This window comes from Arvicola amphibius, chromosome 6, assembly GCF_903992535.2.
Source record: "Arvicola amphibius chromosome 6, mArvAmp1.2, whole genome shotgun sequence".
NCBI classification, from domain to species: Eukaryota; Metazoa; Chordata; class Mammalia; order Rodentia; family Cricetidae; genus Arvicola; species Arvicola amphibius.
Genome location: NC_052052.2, coordinates 122472611 through 122490174, shown reverse-complemented (window position 1 = coordinate 122490174; position 17564 = coordinate 122472611). Strand labels below are relative to the sequence as shown.

General features: G+C 43.4%; 1 protein-coding gene across 1 annotated transcript in view; it reads right to left on the bottom strand.

Annotated features, from left to right (window-relative positions):
- The window catches only part of Aoah (acyloxyacyl hydrolase), a 192659-nt gene that overhangs the window by 96754 nt on the left and 78341 nt on the right, over positions 1-17564 (bottom strand). The window contains exons 6-11 of the mRNA XM_038334078.1: positions 15943-16013; positions 11469-11529; positions 10401-10471; positions 9564-9612; positions 6953-7001; positions 4777-4871 (exon numbers count right to left, since the gene is read on the bottom strand). Of these exons, the coding sequence (XP_038190006.1) occupies positions 4777-4871; positions 6953-7001; positions 9564-9612; positions 10401-10471; positions 11469-11529; positions 15943-16013 (396 nt within the window). The remainder of the gene's footprint in view (positions 1-4776; positions 4872-6952; positions 7002-9563; positions 9613-10400; positions 10472-11468; positions 11530-15942; positions 16014-17564) is intronic.

The following is a 17564-nucleotide window of genomic DNA, read 5'->3' as shown; positions in this document are numbered from 1 at the left end:
TGAGATACTGGGTGTGGCTTGAACATTTATGAGACCTCAAAGCCTAACTCCATAGTGACATACTTGCTCCAACAAGGCCATAACTATTCTAACAAATCCACACCTCCTAATAGTGCACTCCCTATGAGTTTATGGGAGCAATCTCATTTAAACTACCACATCCTGCATATCAGATATTTATATTACAATTCATAAAAGTAATGAGATTACAATTATAAAGTAGGAATGAATAATTTTCTGGTTGGGGGTCACCACAACATGAGGAATTGTATTAAAGTGTTGCAGCATTAGGAAGGCTGAAAACCATTGCTAAGGAACATCAGCTCAGGCTTGGCACTAACCACAGTGAGTCGGATACTCCTACATCAATCACCAACCAAGAAAAAGCCTTACAGATTTGTCTACAGGCTGATCTGGTGGGGCATTTTCTCAGTTGAGGTTTCTTCTTCCTCAAATGACTCTAACTTGTAGCAAGTTGCTATAAAACTGTCCCACACAACTGATTCCCTTTAACATGACACAGAAACACATCACCTTTCTTTTTTATTATTGCTTTTTATTGAGCTATATATTTTTCTCTGCTGTCCTCCCTTCCTATCACCTATCCTTCTACCCTCTCCCATGGACCCTATGCTCCCAGGAGATCCTGTCTTTCTCTATTTCCCATGTAGATTAGATCCATGTATGCCTCTCTTAGGGTCCTCTTTGTTGTCTAGGTTCTCTGGGATTGTGAATTGTAGGCTGGTTTTTCTTTGCTTTATGTCTAAAAACCATTTATGAGTGAGTACATATGATATTTGTCTTTCTGGGTCTGGGTTACTCTCTCAATATGATGTTTTCTAGATCCATCCATATGCCCACAAATTTCAAGATGTCATCCTTTTTTTCTTCTGTGTAGTACTCCATTGTTTAAATGTACCACATTTTCCTTAGACATTCTTCGGTTGAGGGACATTTAGGTTGTTTCCAGGTTCTGGCTATGACAAAAAAGCTGCTATGAACATAGTTGAGCACATGTCCTTGTGGCACGATTGAGAATCCTTTGGGTATATACCCAAAAGTGGTATTGCTGGGTCTTGAGGAAGGCTGTTTCCTAATTCCGAGAAATCGCCATTCTAATATCCAAAGGGGCTTGTTTAATATATTCAGGCTGTCACTGCCCATTGGCTGCTGCTGTCCTTGGGGATTGTCCCATAGTACTGGCATCTCCTGCTACAACTTGGCTGCACTTTACAATGGCCTTTCTGGGTTTTCTTCAGGACTTGGACTCTACAGCATGGTACTGTGTCTCAACTTTCTCCACGACCCCTTCAATTCTGGGCCTTCTACTGCTACCTGATACTGTACCTCTTACCCTAGCGTCTCCTAGTCTCTTTTCATTGACTCCAGCCCTGCTCTACAGTGCTAAGCCTCAACTGATCTCCATCACCCTTCCTGTTTTCAAAACAATCATCACTTGGGTAACTCTTACATAACCAAGTGCAATTGCCAGGATGTAGTCTTGGTCCCTTCTGGACTGTAGCTTCTGTGCTGTCTTTGAGGAAATAACATCCAGATTTATGAGCCTCAGTGATGCTGTTCTCTGTTTAATCACAGATAATTTCTCAGCTTCAACTGACTAGCATCAATTGTCCCAGTGAAACAAATGTTTACTTCACTGGTCTCTTAATGGTTACAACCAACTCTTCAGATTATTAAACATTACAGATATTTAATTCAAAATATTGAAAGGTATGATAGAGTCTTGTCTTAGTTACTGTTCTCCTGCTGTGAAGAGACACCATGACCAAGACCTAGGCAACTCTTATAAAAGAAAGCTTTTTATTGGGGGATGGCTTACAATTCAGAGGGTTAGTCCATTATCATCATTATGAAGAGCATGACAGCATGCAGACAGGCAGGCAAGATGCTGGAGAAGTAGTAGAGAGCTACATCCTGATTTACAGGGAGCAGACATGGGGAGGTGGGTAGTATGGTCTTTGGAAACCTCAAAGCCTACCCCCAGCAATATACCTCCTCCTGCACCAACAAAAGCCTACTCCAACAAGATCACACCTCCTAATCCTACTAAATGATCCACCAAACCAGCAAGTATGTAGGATCAAGCATGCAAATATTTGAGCCTATGGGACCATTCTCATTTAAACCTTCACAAGTCTTTAAAGGACTTTCAAACTTTCCTCTGAAATGCCACGAGCCATGCCTACATTGTCTGCATTTTTCTCAACCCCTTTTTCTCCCAAGCTCCCCACATTGTCTTTTAAGTTTCCACTATAGCTCATTAATCTCTAAACACTCAACGACTTTTCTAGCCCAAAGTTCTTCCATACTCCTCCCCAAAGCCCATGGTCAGGTCTGTCAAAGCAGTACCACATGAGCTGGTACCAATTTCTGTATTAGTAGGGTTTCTGTTGCTGTTATAAAACACTATAACCAAAATCAACTTGGGAAGAAAAGGGTTTGCTTCACATTAGTTTATAGTCCACCCTTCAGGGAAGTCAAAGCAGAACCTGGAGGCAGAATCTGATGCAGAGGCCATAAAGGAGTGCTCTTTACTGACTTCCTTCCCCTGCCTTGCTTACCCTGCTTTCTTATGTTACCCAGGACCACTCGCTCAGTGATGGTACTGCCCACAACAAGCTGGGCCCTCCCACATCAATCATCTATCAATGAGATACTCTACAGACTTTTCTATAGGTAAATCTGATATGGGCATTTTGGGGACTGAGGTTTCTTCTTCCCAGATGACTTTAGCTTGTGTTGTGATAAGCCTAGCCAACACGGCATCTTTAATGAAACTTTTAAAAACATGTTTTATGTAGCCCAGGCTGCCTTCAAACTCAATATGTAGCTAAGGCTAGTATTTAATTACTGATGCTCTCCCCAAGTGATTATATTATAGGCATGCACTACCATACACATCTCTATTTTGCATTTTAATTACTTTGCCTTGCCCTTGTCCTGACAGTTACACAGATGATTCCAGTACAGGAATCCAGCACATCCTCTCATGACAGCTTTCACCTTAGGAAGCTGAAGCTGAAGATGGCACAGCCCCCTTTGTTTAGGTGTGTGGCATTCAGACTGCTCTGTCCTGCTCTCTTGCTCTCATCCTTTGTGGCCTAAGTCCTAGGTGTTTGCACAGTTTGACTGGGGAAGACATTGGCTCTTCTGATAACCTGGTAGGTGTGAGAACTCGAGAAAATACAGTTGTCATTCTCTTTCACAACACACTGTAGTCCCTTGCGATTTGTGAGTGATGGTTCCAGAGTCCCCTTGAATGCCAAAATCTCTTGTGTAGAATGGAACAGTGTTTACATATGACCTACACGCATCCTCCAAATACTTTTAAATACCCCTGGATTACTTATAATACCAAATACAATAGGAGTGCCATGTCACCAGTTAATGCGCTGTGTTGTTTAAGAAATAATAACAAGAAAAACTCTGTGTATATCTGCAGAAACACAGTCAAAAGGGTGGTGGATAGTGAATGATGCCTTGGGGGAACTGTGAAAGAGGCTCCAGGAAACCAAGGCAGAGGGCTTTGCCTCATGTTCATTTCATTCCTTGGATTGCTCTTGGATGTGATTTCATGCCTCCTGTGTTAAACATTTATATTCAATTTATAGGACATGCTTATTCTTGTTGGAGGTTGGAAGATAGCTGTAGAGCCCGATCTCTTGAAAGGATATGCTGAATGCTGTCCTTACTGTACCCTGAATCTGGATATGGCCTTCTGCCTTGTTCTTGTGCTTTTCTAGGTATAAGATGAACTGCATGCCAGGCGGTCGTATTTAAATTGCTCTGTCCTGAGAAAGTTCTGGGGAAGGGCTGCTCTGCTAGTAGGTGCTTGCTGGCGTTTATTTACATGATTTTCTGAACTCAAACACCCTTCCTTGGATCATTGCTTTCTTTGTTTCATTTGTGTGTAAAAGTACACTGAAGCTAAGAAAACTTGTCTACACTATTAGACTGTAGTCGGTCCTATTCTTTCAGGGCCTTGACCTATGCAGGTCTCACAGACACAGATCTGCAGAGGTCCACGAAAGCTGATACATGTCCATTACAAATGCTGTCGGCAACAGCCGCCCTACGGCTTCTGTCTACAGCGGGCTGATTCTGTGGGTGTGGAACCTGCAGACACAGGTGATTGCCTGAACTCCTGATCTGATCACCTAAGAGATGAAAACCCCTCTCACAATGCCTAGTGTTTGTTTGGTAGGGTAAGCGATTATTGGTGTCTTCCTCCTTTCCTTGTTGTCTGTGAGTCTCTCATTATTTATGATAGCTGTCTTTGTTATTATCTTCACTTAAAAAAAACAAAAAAACCTTTTCAGGATTGTTCTGTTCTTCAGATGAGGTGGGGGTGGAGGGCATTCTCTGACAACCACTGTCCTCCTGTGGGGCACAAGAATAGCTCTCAGGAGCCCAGCAGTCTGCTCTGCCCGTCTTGTCTTGCTTATAGACAGCATGCATGCTGGAACTGCTCCCCACGGTTCTGACTTCCAGGGGAAGGCAACACATGACTGCTCCTTCCGCGCATCAGCCACTGTCTTGACTCTCAGCTGCCATCTTTGCCTTTTCTGACAAGAGCTGGACCAAGGCTGGGAAGGTGAGGAGGTGAAACTGTGCATTTGCCTAGGACTGAAATGACAGTGGATGTCCCTTGCAAAGGGAAATTTGCACCTGTTTAGAGTTGGCTTCACATTGAGAGCACAGGGAACAAACGTTAAGGCCAGCACACTCAGAATGAGTACTGCCCAAATTACTTACCGAAGACATCTGCGAAGCTGTCAGCCATTCAGAAGGGATGTGAAAATGAGCCCCAGCTGAGTCTCCCAGCAAAATTATTCCCCTGGGCTGTGAACCTAGGAAGCACAATTTATTTACATTATTTATACACCCAAGCAGTGGGCAGCCTCCAGAATGAGTAGCTATTTGAGAAGATAGCCTGGTGTGTATCAAATGCACAGTCCGTCCTAACAGTGATACATCGCCACTTTTCATGTGTTGGGGAGTGTGAAGGGAGCATTTAGGAGCGGAATGAAATTTCTCAGCCCTTGGAACTGCTAGCGAAGCTTCACAAACACAGGTGTGCTTCCTGGCTCAGCGTAAAAGCAGCTGCTGTACAGCCTCCAGAACGAGTGATGGATGAACGCAAGAAGCAGACTTGATCTGAGTTCAAAAATATGTCCTAAATTTTGGTTCTGGAAATGGCTTTTTTAAGAGAATATACCAATTCTGTTTAAGAGTGAATGCCCTCATGGAGCAATTTTGATAGTTTAAAGATGTGATAGTCTCTTTAAAATCTTTAAATCCACATACACAAAGGCACTAGATGGACAATTCTGGCTGATTAACAGAGAGAAGGAGCTAGGAAGGTCTCTGTGCAGCCTGCATGTCTGGATGTAAGAATCACTTAATCAGATTCGGAGACACATCTACACAAATCACTTAGTGGGGAGTCCACCCTCTAGCCACTTAAGGACTTGGAAAAAATCAAATGCTCCCTCTAGAGTCAGAGAAGTCTCCTTTCCCCAACGCCAAAGCACCGGAGTGAGGCAGAGGATGGCCCAGCCTTACTGTAGTGGTTCCCTAGCCTTGGCTTTTATGGAAACTGCCACTGGGCCACAAGAATGGAGACTAAGAGGGTCTGGGACATTTAAGAGGATGTGGGATGCTAGGATGTGGAGATTCAAGGGTCTTCCTTCCTGGGATCACTAGCCCAGAAGGCTTAGAGTTTCATCTAAATCTGCATTTGCTGTTGTTGCTGCTGTTGTTGTTGTTGATATTGTTGCTGTTGTTTTATTAGAGTCCTGGAGATTGAATATTGGGCCTCAAGGATAATAGTGTTTTAGCACAGAGCTACTCCCCACGCTCCAGATTTCTTCACAACTTTCTCTCTTCTTTTCTTATTGTAGTACTGAGCATTGAACTTAAGACTCAGCACATGCCAAGAAGAAGCTCTACCACTATGCTATAGTCCCAACCAGCTTTTTACATTTTTATTTTGAGACAGGGTCTCATTAACTTGCTCAGGCTAGCTGGAAATCACCTGTAGCCCAAACAAGACTTGAGCATTCAATCTCCTGCCTCAACCTTTGAGTGTATGTGATTGCAGGCCTGTGCCACCAGGTTTGGTTCTAACCTTATTTGTTCTTTGTGCCACTCACCAAATATTTTTAATTTTCTTAGCTTTTCAACAGGCCTTTCCATTTCCTGCTCTCCCCTTTGCCCCTCTGAAAGCTTACGGACACCTAGACTTTAGGTTGACCTTTGTCAAGGATACTCTGATCAAGGTAGCCTTGGGGATAAAATTTGAGTGGTTATCTGGAAAACCCCTGTTGAATGAGTGCATGACCAAAATCATCTCCAAGGGAGCAGAGAAACTGATTAGCAGAACAGGGACAAAGCCTTAGTTTTGGCCTACCCCTGAAGTGGGTTTTTAGCATTGGTGGCCCAGACACCCAGGCATTTGTGCTTTTAGAATAGGAAGCTTTTGTTTAGTTATTTCTGGAAGCATCTGCAAACTGGAGGCTGGCTTCTCTCTTAAGTCATCCAGATATTCACCATTAGAGATGGGAGGCTAACTTTATGTCGAAAAGGACATGCAAATGATTAAATATTATTTCCTATGTCATTCATTATTTGGAAATGTCCCAGCTTTTGATTACTCTGTTATCCGCCTTGCACTCTTCCCTAATGTTATCATTAAGGATTCTAGTCCTCAAGTGAAAGAGCCAATTAAGCAAATTACATTATTCATCTTCCAGATTTGCTTCTTTTTCTATGTCTGTCTTTTTCTGATCAGTTCGGAAAGCCAATCTAACTGGGCACTTCAACTCTTACCCTCAGACTCCACCTCACAAAGATGATTCTTTTCTCTTCAGTTTGACTCAACTAGAAAAGAAGCACCCACTGTAGTAGGACACTGACTTTTAGTTCGTACCTTCACAGAATTTCTTCTCATATGGAATTTCATCTTTTGGATCAATACCCTTTAGAAGAGGAATAAAGAGATTAGCAGTGTGGTTTTAAATTTATGAGGCACATACACTAAATCCTTCCCAGCTGAATTTAACATGCAAAGGCAAATCAATAGATAAAACCCTTTGAAGCCTTTTGGGCCCCTAATCCAACTTAGTGATACTCCATGTAATGAGCTGGGTTTAAGAGGAATTGAGGAGAGAACGGGAGAATAATAAGAAATGAGGCCCACTCGCTCAGAGCAATCTGGGGCAACCATTTAGAAGAGGAGCAGGAACAGGAATGACTCTCATTGGAGCACTGAGGGCTGACTGAGTCTTGGGGATGTAGTAGGTCAAGGGTATGTTCTGCAATCTCTAAGCTGGAAATCAAAGCATCCAGACATCTCAGAAACATCAATTTTCATCCATTTCACCCTTTCATCCCACACTCAATCCAGGGGACATGGATGAAGTAGGGAGACACTTGTGGTTGTCACGGTGAATGGGGATGCTCTTGACATCTTGTGGACAGAGGCATAGGAGGCTGTCACACACCTTACAGTTTATAAGATGATGTATCCAACTCAAATGTCAACACCCCCAGGATTAAGAAACCCAAGAAGGGCAGTTGGTCCTGAGTGTGACTGGGTCATCACAGTCAAACCCCAAACCAAAGCGAGACAGCAGAGCACCTGTCCCTTGGTGACATCTGTGTTATTTTAAGACAAAAGTGCTTGGTGGCCATAAAAATGATAGGAACAGCGAGTTCTTGTTCCTGATCTTGAAGACTCCAAATACACATGGAATCAAGCTGGGAAGTCAGGAAGGAAACAGAAGCATCACACCTTCTTTGCCCTTGTGACTCCTGTAATTAACCAATGACCAGAGCCACCCCTCAACACACATACACCTATTCACACCACAGTCAACAATGGAGCTAGGTGACACTGTACGACAATGGCAAAACTGGCCTTGATGGCTGCAGACTCCTTTTTTTGACTTTGTGGTTCTGAGTAATTTTTCCTCTGCAGAAAGGGACGGGTGTTAAGACATGAAGCTGCTGCTGAGTCTCTCTCATTAGAGGTGATGAGCTTCACATTTTGCCCTCTGAGCTCATGGTGGATTTCTTTTAGTCTTTGCTTGGCCGCTTCTTTATGGAGGTGGGATATCATGTCACAAATATGATATGGGACCATCTTTGTGGGGACCATGGAACAAAGAAATCATTCCCACAGATTAATCCTTCATCCTGAGATAAGACAACCAAACTTGGATTTATCACAAAAGGAGCTAACTTGGGGTCCACTACACCTTAAGGCTCTAATGCTGATTTTCTACCCCATAAAGAGGAAGCATGACTGAGGGTAAAATGTTTGAGGTTGACACAGTTATCTGTCTTGTTTATATACAGAAGCCACAGATCGTGATTCACACCATAGAGATTGCTGGTGCAAGCCTGAGCTACTGGTTTCCTGGGGAGAGAAAAAGACCTAAGCAGAAAAATGAAACAACGATTTCTTTCAAAGTCAGGAATCTTTATCTTCAAGGATCCTTGTTTGCATAGCTCCCGCCTGTGTGTGTGTGGTGGTGGGGGGTTGGGAATGGCTGGGAGCTCCAGACCATTCTAGGTCAGCTGTTCTCAATTTTTGGGTTGAGACCCTCTTGGGACTCATATATCAGATATCCTGCATATCAGATATTTACAGTATGACTCAAAAAAATATCAAAATTACAGTTATGAAGTAGTAATAAAATAATTTTATGGGTAAAAATTCCACAGCATGAGGAACCATATTAAAGGGTTACAGCATTAGGAAGGTTGAGAACAACTATTCTAGGTAGAAGAGAGAGCTACTTTGTCATTGATAGGATGTAAGTATTTCTATTTAAGTACTTCAGGCTTGTGAGAAAAAAGACCCCCAAAGAAATTGACCAGACTTTCCAAGACTCTGATGATTCATTAGGATTTCTTTCATTTTTCTAAATAATTGTTTACTTTCATACTTGAATTTGTGTTTGTAAGTTGGTTTCTTTGTTCTCCACAAGGACCCTCAAATCATGTAAATATAAGACAACTGTAACACATGAATCTGCAGCCATTGCTTCCCACAGGTGAGTATTGGGGTGGCTTCCTGTTTTCTTTCCTTTTCTCTCCCTGAAAGCTATAAACTCATTATGTGTAGAGAATTGGGGCAGCACAAATCAGAAACTTTGGGGCGTGAGTGGTACATTTAGGGTAATTTCCATGGCACCAGAAAAGGCTTATGAAAGAAAACAAATGACCGTAACAACATGGCGACACCCTCTGGCCTCTCCCAACAGCTGCGTGGGTGCTGTAAAGGCGCTAGCATCGACTCCCCTTTCATCATACTGCTCAAACAGAATAAAGGAATTAGAACGGGGAGACCATGGTATGGATTAAAACGACTGTGTAGCCTCAGTTCTGACAAGGCCACTGATGACCTTCCTATGGGATGGAAAAATTTGATCCTCATACAGGGAGCAGGGGAAGTTTCCTGGGTTTTCATTTTCCAGTGTGCACTGGGGATGCAGAAAGTAAGAGACGACATTCAACTTTAACTCATTGCTTACCCAAATGCCATTACAGTTGGTGTCCTGATGGGCATCCCAGTCGTCTGGCCTATAAAGAAAGCATCAGCCTTAGTCTTTGGCATATACGGGATGTTCAGTGAATGCTAGTTCCACAAACGGGTATCACAGGAAATGCCACCATAAGATAACAGTGTTCTTCAAGGAAGAGCACCCCATATGTGCTGTGACATACAAAAGCTGCCACTTAGCATCTGCAGTCTGGATTTGGAGCGTTTCTGGAACCTAGGCTTGAAGCCAGCCTTTCCAGTGATGGAGGGTTCCTGTGGCCTGTGTTATTGTGGAATGGCGTGCATAAGGAGTAAGTCTGCAGTCCATTTTTTTCAGTAAGGGGCAGCTGCTACCGCTGCCTGCTAGCTGGGCAGCACCTGGGCAGCTTGCTGCTGCAGCACTGCAATCCCGTGACTGCACAGGGTGGCACAGCTGGGTTTTGAAGGCAGAGCTATGGTTGCTTTCCATCAGGCCATGGCTCAAGCAGGATATGTGTCATGTTATTTGGAGTCTATACCTTGCTTTAAGGGTACAGGAACAACTCTTGAGTCCACCTTACTGGGAGAGCTCCCTTGGGGGTTGTGTCAATGTCTATGGTCATTTTTGTATAGCTAGTTTCTCTCAATAAAGTGCCATGCCATTGAAAGGGCAACTTTGTTCTGTTTAGTGCCTGACTCTACCCCAAGTGCTTTGCCAGGATCAGGCTTGTGGTAAGCGTACTTGGATAAACAACTGTGTCCATGAATAAATGCAGGACCCTTTTCTCTGCAACTAGGGTTCCCCAGGTTGGGGAAAGCCCTGGTGTCTCACGCCTCCAATAAAAGTTACCTTCTGCCTGGGTACACTGTCTTGTTGCGGTCATTGCAGTCTCTCCCTCGCCAGTGGTAGCCCCGCAATGTCTGAAATTGAAGAGCGCGCACAGAAGGGGGTTAGTCCAGCTTTGACACCGACCACAGTGAAGGCTAATCAGGGTATCTAAGGGATATTGACATTCGTAGTTTTTTAACTCATGTATTGAAGATCAGTAGGGAAATTAAGATTAATATAAGATAAGCTATGTGAGGTAAAATATAATATGACACCAAATCCAGAGATAGGTGGGAGTGTATGTATAAATAAATGAATGTATGTTTATGGGTGATAGTGACTGTGTGCCTGTATGTGACATTATTAGGGTATGAGTTTATGTATGTATATACATACATGTACATATATATGTGTATCCTTACATGTATGTATGTGACAAGTGTGTGTGTGTGTGTCTGAATATGTATCCATGTACACTCCTAGAAACATCAGGACTGTCCAACTTCCTAAGTTGTTTTGTTAGCCACCAGTCTCCTCAGGGTATATAATATTTCAACTATTTGGCCAGTGATGAATCTTTTCATTGAATAATTTAAAAAATAATGTATGACAACTGTAAATCCTTTGGATTTGTACATTACTGAAGAGCTTAAAACAATCAGGAATCAAGATTCCATCAGACAATGTTCCTCCTTGTGGTCTCTCACCATGTAGTGAGTTCAGGACAGGCCGCTTGCTTGTTCCCCCAGAAATCTCGCTGGTATCCTAACAGCTCTAAACCAAATCCAGGCACACATTTGAAAAAGCAAGCTCAGGCAGATTTATGAATTTCCAAAATCATAGACACCACCCTGGTAATGCTAGCCCCATGGAGAACCGAAGTTGGGAATGACGTCACGGAGGAGGAAACAAAATTGGGCCTATGGTTTGCTTTGATGGCCAATATTTTTATGAAGTTGAAAAGTCCTTAAAATTGTGAGCTGATGTATGTTCATCAAATGAAGTTCTGTCTTGCCTTATTAATAAAGAGAAATGTGTAGATGAGACACCATATGGAGCGGACGCCTATTCCTCCCTGGTGGTACTCACTGGGGAAACACTGTATTTGTCGGAATCGCCGTCTTTGAATGGCACAGCCTTCTTTATAGATCTAGGAAGAAAAACAAATGCCCTGTGAGCTAAGAAAAAAAAAAAAAACGATGCCTGTGAAAATAAACATGTTCAGATACTGGCTGTTTATGTGACTGTCGCTGATCTAAAAATAACACCCAGCATCTGTGTAGCTCGTGAGAATGTCAGGCACACTCGGCCAGTCGTTGCTCTCTATTCAACCCATAGTTTCTCTATATTTAACGTGGGCCATTTGAGGAGGTGGAATAAACAAATTGGACTTGTAGGAGACATGGGGTTTAAGCTATGGTACCCAGCAAATGGGAGACTACATCTTGGGTCTAGTCAATTGAATCCCAGCACTTCTGTGGTGCTTTGAACAGGAGTGGCCCCCAGAAGCTCATATATTTGAATGCTTGGTCATTAGGGGGTGACAGTACTTGATAGAAATTAGAGGTATGGCCTTGTTAGAGAAGTGTGTCTCTGGGGTCTGGACTTTGGGGTTTCAAATGCTCAAGATAGGCCTAGTGTCTTTCTCTCTTCCTGCTGCCTGTGCCCTGATGTTGAACTTTCAACTTCTCCAGCACTGTATCTGCCCGCATGTCACCGCTCACCCACCATGTGACCTCTGAATGATAAGCCAGCCCCAATTAAATGCTTTCCTTTATAAGAGTTGCCATGGTCATGGAGACTCTTCACAGCAACAGAACAGTGACTGAGACAACTCCAAATTGTCTCTGTACCCTTTGGACACTCTGTTAAGGAAAACGTCTATTTTAACCACTCACTGTGAGAATCTTGAGTATTTAATGATCATTAGCTGGTGATGACTTAATGGGACTGGGTAGCCAGGGACACAGACATAATAGCTAACATAAATCAGACCAAAGTTATGGATACTCTGAGAGGGAGGCCACCTCTACATCTTACTACCAGACTCTTCCTGTTTCCAAATGGCTGCCCCACTTTCCCCTCCATCTGGGGGAAATCAGATAAAGGACAGCAGAAGATTGTAGTCATACGGCGGGGTGAAGCTGTGCCTGGAAACTAAACTTTGTGGGATTTTGTAATGGTCTTTTGAATCAAGAGCATCCAAGCAGATCAAATAAATGGAGCTTAGAACAAGTGTAGAGGACATTTACAACCCATTTGCTCAGCTAAAGAAAAGGGCTGAGAGTCTAGAGGGCCAATGAGGGCAGAGGCTGCTCTGTGGCTACCAGATCTGTGGTCACTGGAGGGTAATGTTACCTGTTTGAAAGGGGACAATAATAGTGCCTGCCTCCACGTACGCAATGGTCCTCTATGCATACCAGCATAATTTGTTATCTTAATGATTACGACACTACAGGTTGGTATGAAGGGCAAACAAGGCTGCACTTATGTATGCTCTGTAAGTCGTAAATCACCAAATACATGTATGGTGTGGTACAAATTATTAGTGGAGCACAGTCACTTAAAAAAAAAAGAATAAAACATGCTGGCTTTGCTTTTATCATAAAGGAATAATGTTTCTTTTAAGTTGGGCCAAAAAAATCCATGGCCCTAGATGCTCCTGAATTCAAAATTTAAAGGTGGTTCAGTTAAAGTATTGTCACTTGGATAACCTTGGAAACTTCAATGGTACCATTAAAGAGAGGGGGTTCTCAAATCAGTTCAAACCTGGCATGATGCAATGATTGGACACCTGGGGGCCGGCTGCACCTCAGCCTCGAAGCATCTTCTTTCATGTCTGACAGTCCCTTCTCCTCATAACCTGAGGCTCTCTGCACCTAACCCTAGCCACAGAAAGGGCAAGGCTGCTGCTTCTGGGATTCAGGCCAACTGGTTGCGGGGCTCTTGTTGGCAGATGAGCGAGGAAAAGTTTGTAACTCTTTGGTTCTTCAGAGACTCTGGATGTGGGTCAGAATCATTGCTGCCTCCTTCTTCCTCCGGCTATCTTACTAGCAGCCTAAAGATCTTCAGCAACTGTAGTCCCCACGAAGCTCAAGAGATAATGAGTGGTGGATCATGGGAAAACTTTTAAGATGACTTAAGTTATGTTCCTCTCCCAGTAGCTGTGAACCTGGCCTTAATACAGGTAGGTCTTTGCAGATGTAATTAGGTTAATTTGCAGTCCTTATAATGGACCTTTGTCAAATATGACTAGCAGGCTATAAGAGGTAAAACCACGCCCCCCCCCCACATGGGTAGGGGAGGTGGAGGAAATCATTGAATAAAAAGTGGAGATGGGGATTGGAGGGATGCAGCTGAAAGGATTGATGGGTACCACAGCATCAAGGAAGAGGCAATGAACAATTCTACCGAGAGCATCTGTTAGAGGAGCACAGTCCTGCTGTCTTTGGTTTTGGATTTCTAGTTTCCAGGACTGAGAGAGCATAGATTGTGCCATTTTGTCACAGCAACAGCAGGAACTTAGCTCCTTAGAGCATACAAGTAGCCTGTCTCTTGCACCTGTAAGCATTCTCAAGCCTCTGCTTCTCTTCCTAAGACAGCCAGGCTGGGGCAGAATAGAATAAAGTCACAGGAGCTCCCACAGGAAAGCAAGAGAAAATAGGTGGCAGAGCAGATGCTGCTGTGGTCTACACGAGTATCTCACATCATTAAACCATTAAAGCATCACTTGTGCATGTATTGTTTTAGCTCTGTCTCGTGACGTGTAGGTAATCGTTGGACATAGATAACCAGGAGTCAGATTTGAGGACAAAATCATCCAAGACTTACCTAGAGAATGTTTGAGAAAATGTAGTGCTCTTTTACTAGGTCTAGGGTCAAGGAATCTGGTTTTTAAATTTCTCAGATGATTCTGAGGAAAAAAGAACTCGATTTACAGTTTGATTTTAGGTAAGGGGAAACAGGCCTTAAGACATTAAGTGACTCAAGTTCTTTAAATCAACTCAAGATTAAAAATGAACAAATAAACAAACAAAATAAAACAAAAAATAAAGAAGTATAAAGGTTGCATGGAACTAAATACACCCAGGAGTGAGGGGGTTGGGTCCTCAATGGCCTGGGGAGTTACTTTTTTTAAGGCTTGGAGTTGTGCTTTAGAGATAAAACATTATTAGATGCTTCTGTGCAGAGGTCTTGGTTGCCAGGTGGTATCACTGTTGAAGGGGATAGGGCCTCATTAGAGGGAGAAAGAGAGAGAGGGGGGGAGGGAGAGGGAGAGGGAGGAGAGAGGGAGAGGGAGAGGGAGAGGAAGAGGGAGAATGTGTGTGTGTGTTTCGTTACAGCTGTCCTCTCTTCTTACTAACACAGAGAGCAAGGAAAAAGCTGAACTATTTTGCTTCACAAGTCATCATTTATCTTGTGTTTGTAATACTAATTCTATGATATGTAGTTTAAGCTCAGACACAGGGTGAAGCTAAGATCTGGGATAGTTTTGCAGTTGTTTACAACACTGGGGACTGAACCAAGTGCCCTGTGCCTGCTGGGCTGATGGTCGACTGTTGAACTTCATCCTTCAGCCTTGGAAATTACATTGACGTGAGTGTGTGCTGGTGGAAGGTGAGGGTGGAGGGTGGTGGTGTAGAATTTTGGGCAGTGTCTTTCTGTGGTTATAGCCATGCCCAGGGCTGACGGTGAGAAGTGGAGAAAGCCCTGAGTGAGAGGGTTCCCGAGCTAATGTCTGCGCTGACTTGGGCATAGCCATGTAAACGATACATAAGCCATACAGACTCAGACCCATGGGAAAATGGCAAAGCCTTCTCCTTAGGGTGAGGCTCAGAGAGTAATGTATCACATTACTGGCCATGTATAGATGTTGATAGTGTGCGCAGAAGATGTCCACCACCTCCCCTCTTTCATAGTTACTGCCCAAAGACTACTCCCTACCAACCCTACTCCTACAGAGATTAGTTAAACCTGCCTCCTTGGTCCAGCTGTATGCCATAAACCCTGCCTCCTTGTTTAGTGATGAAATAACCCCTCTTCCTTGTTCAGGTGTATGCACTAAGCCTGCCTCTCTGCTCAACTCTATATAATAAACTATATAAAACCACTGAGCTTTAGGGGTCCTGAGGCTTCTCCATCAGAAACCGGGTTCACCCAACCCCAGCCTTTCTTTCCATCTCTCTGTGTGCTTGCTTTTTCTTCATTCCCTAAGCACCCAAGTCAGACAAAGCCCCAGAAGCTGTGCAAGAATGTTGCAGCCAACCTCATCCTTATATTGTGTGGCAAGGAGAGGCTTTCCCCAAGTGTTAAACCGTGATTGCCTGAAACCCTCACTTGGACACTGCTCACTGGGGCTAAGGTTGCCTGTGATACATTTCCAAAATTGTTTGGTTCAAAATAAGTTTTTCTATTTGTTTCTATACAAGCCATGTTTTGAGCAAGAAATATGATCAATTTCAGGAGGATGCCTTTTAAATATGAATATCAGTTTAGCCTGCAGAACACAAAGACAAGCCAGGAGATGACCTAACTATACTGACAGTAGAAATAGTATACATACAATTCAATTTTCTGGCAGATCTTGGCCAAAAATGGTAGTGAACAAATATTGGAGCCACTTCTAGGATATTTCTGGAGAGATAAAAAAAAGACAACAAGAAGAGTTGATTAAGTCAAGGAATGGTTCCCACAAAAGACCCCTCTGTTGTCTGGATGACTGAACACAAATCTGGTTCTCCTGTGTTTACCCAGATGCACTTTTTTCTCTTGTCTCTATGTCCCACGTTCATTCTGTCTCCTGTATAGGGGCTTATGCTCATTCCTGGAATTGGAGCCCAGGCATCTGTTCCACCTTAGTAGCCACCCTCATGGCCAACCTCACACTGTGCTTTCCTCAAATAGGTCTTGCCTGCTTTGGTCAGCTATTCAAACATTTTCTTCTGGAATGCTTTGAAAACAATCTTTAAAATGCTTTCAAATAAAACAATTCTATCCTACTTGACTAGTTAAGGAGATGCTGATAGGGAGACACAGTTGCTTTCCACCAGCCCTGAGTGTATATGAAGTATACTTGTGGGCATTAATGTTATTTCCATCCTGGCCTAAGACTGACAACATTTTCAGACTATAATGGAGGTACTGTGTGGGTCTCTGGTATACTTTCCCAGCATCCTAGGACTAGAGGAGCAACGCCCATGTCTAAGGCACGGGGATGTCCTCAGGTCACCATGTGAAAGACGTCCCAGCTGTCAACATTACTTGTGGAGTCCAAAGTATAGGCACTAATAGGGCTCTTTAGGAACCTTGTAGGGAATGACGATAACTCAGACATTTGGCAGAAAGGAGATGGTAGAAAGTAAGGCAGAAATACAGGGGGCTTCCTAATTCAAGATACAGTACATAACTTTTCTGAGATGCAAATTTTCATACTAGATGTACTTAATTAGGCACCACAGGATGGATTCTGGCAACCTGTCCTTCCTCATTTGTTTTTCATATCATTTTCATGCTCAATCTCTTAGGTCATTCTGCTGTCCGCTAAACATTTGAGAAACACTATTCTAGATCCTAGCCAACACGGTTATATCAAAGTATGGTTATAGTGTCAGTGCCACCTGGGAGCCTCAAGAAATGCATGGCCCTGCCCACCACATATCACAAGACAGTCTTATTTCCACGAGATCCTTAATGTGCATACCAAAGTGAAGAAGTCACAATCCTGACTCGGGAGCCTGCTGGCACGTGCTGTGGACATATGTAAAGACTGGGCATATTAGGGGATGATAAACATTTTAGTCCTGCTGGAGCATTGGGATCTACAGAACCCCATGAACCATGCAAGAAGCAAGATATTATGACAGCTTAGGATTCATCTTCCCATTACTCTGAGGTCAGTAGAGAATCCTTGAATGGGTCAGATAGGAGACTATATATTTTTTAAATTATTTTAATTCTATATTATATAAAAATTTCCATCTCCTCCCCTTTTCCTCCTCCCCCTTCCCTCCCCTCCCCTCCACCCATACCCTCACTCCCTCCCTCTCCATGCCAAGGAGCCATCAGGGTTCCCTACTCTATGCTAAGTCCAAGGTCCTCCCAACTCCCCCCAGGTCCAGGAAGGTGAGCAACCAAGCTGACAAGGCTCACACAGAGCCCGTCCACGCCATAGAATCCAATCCCATC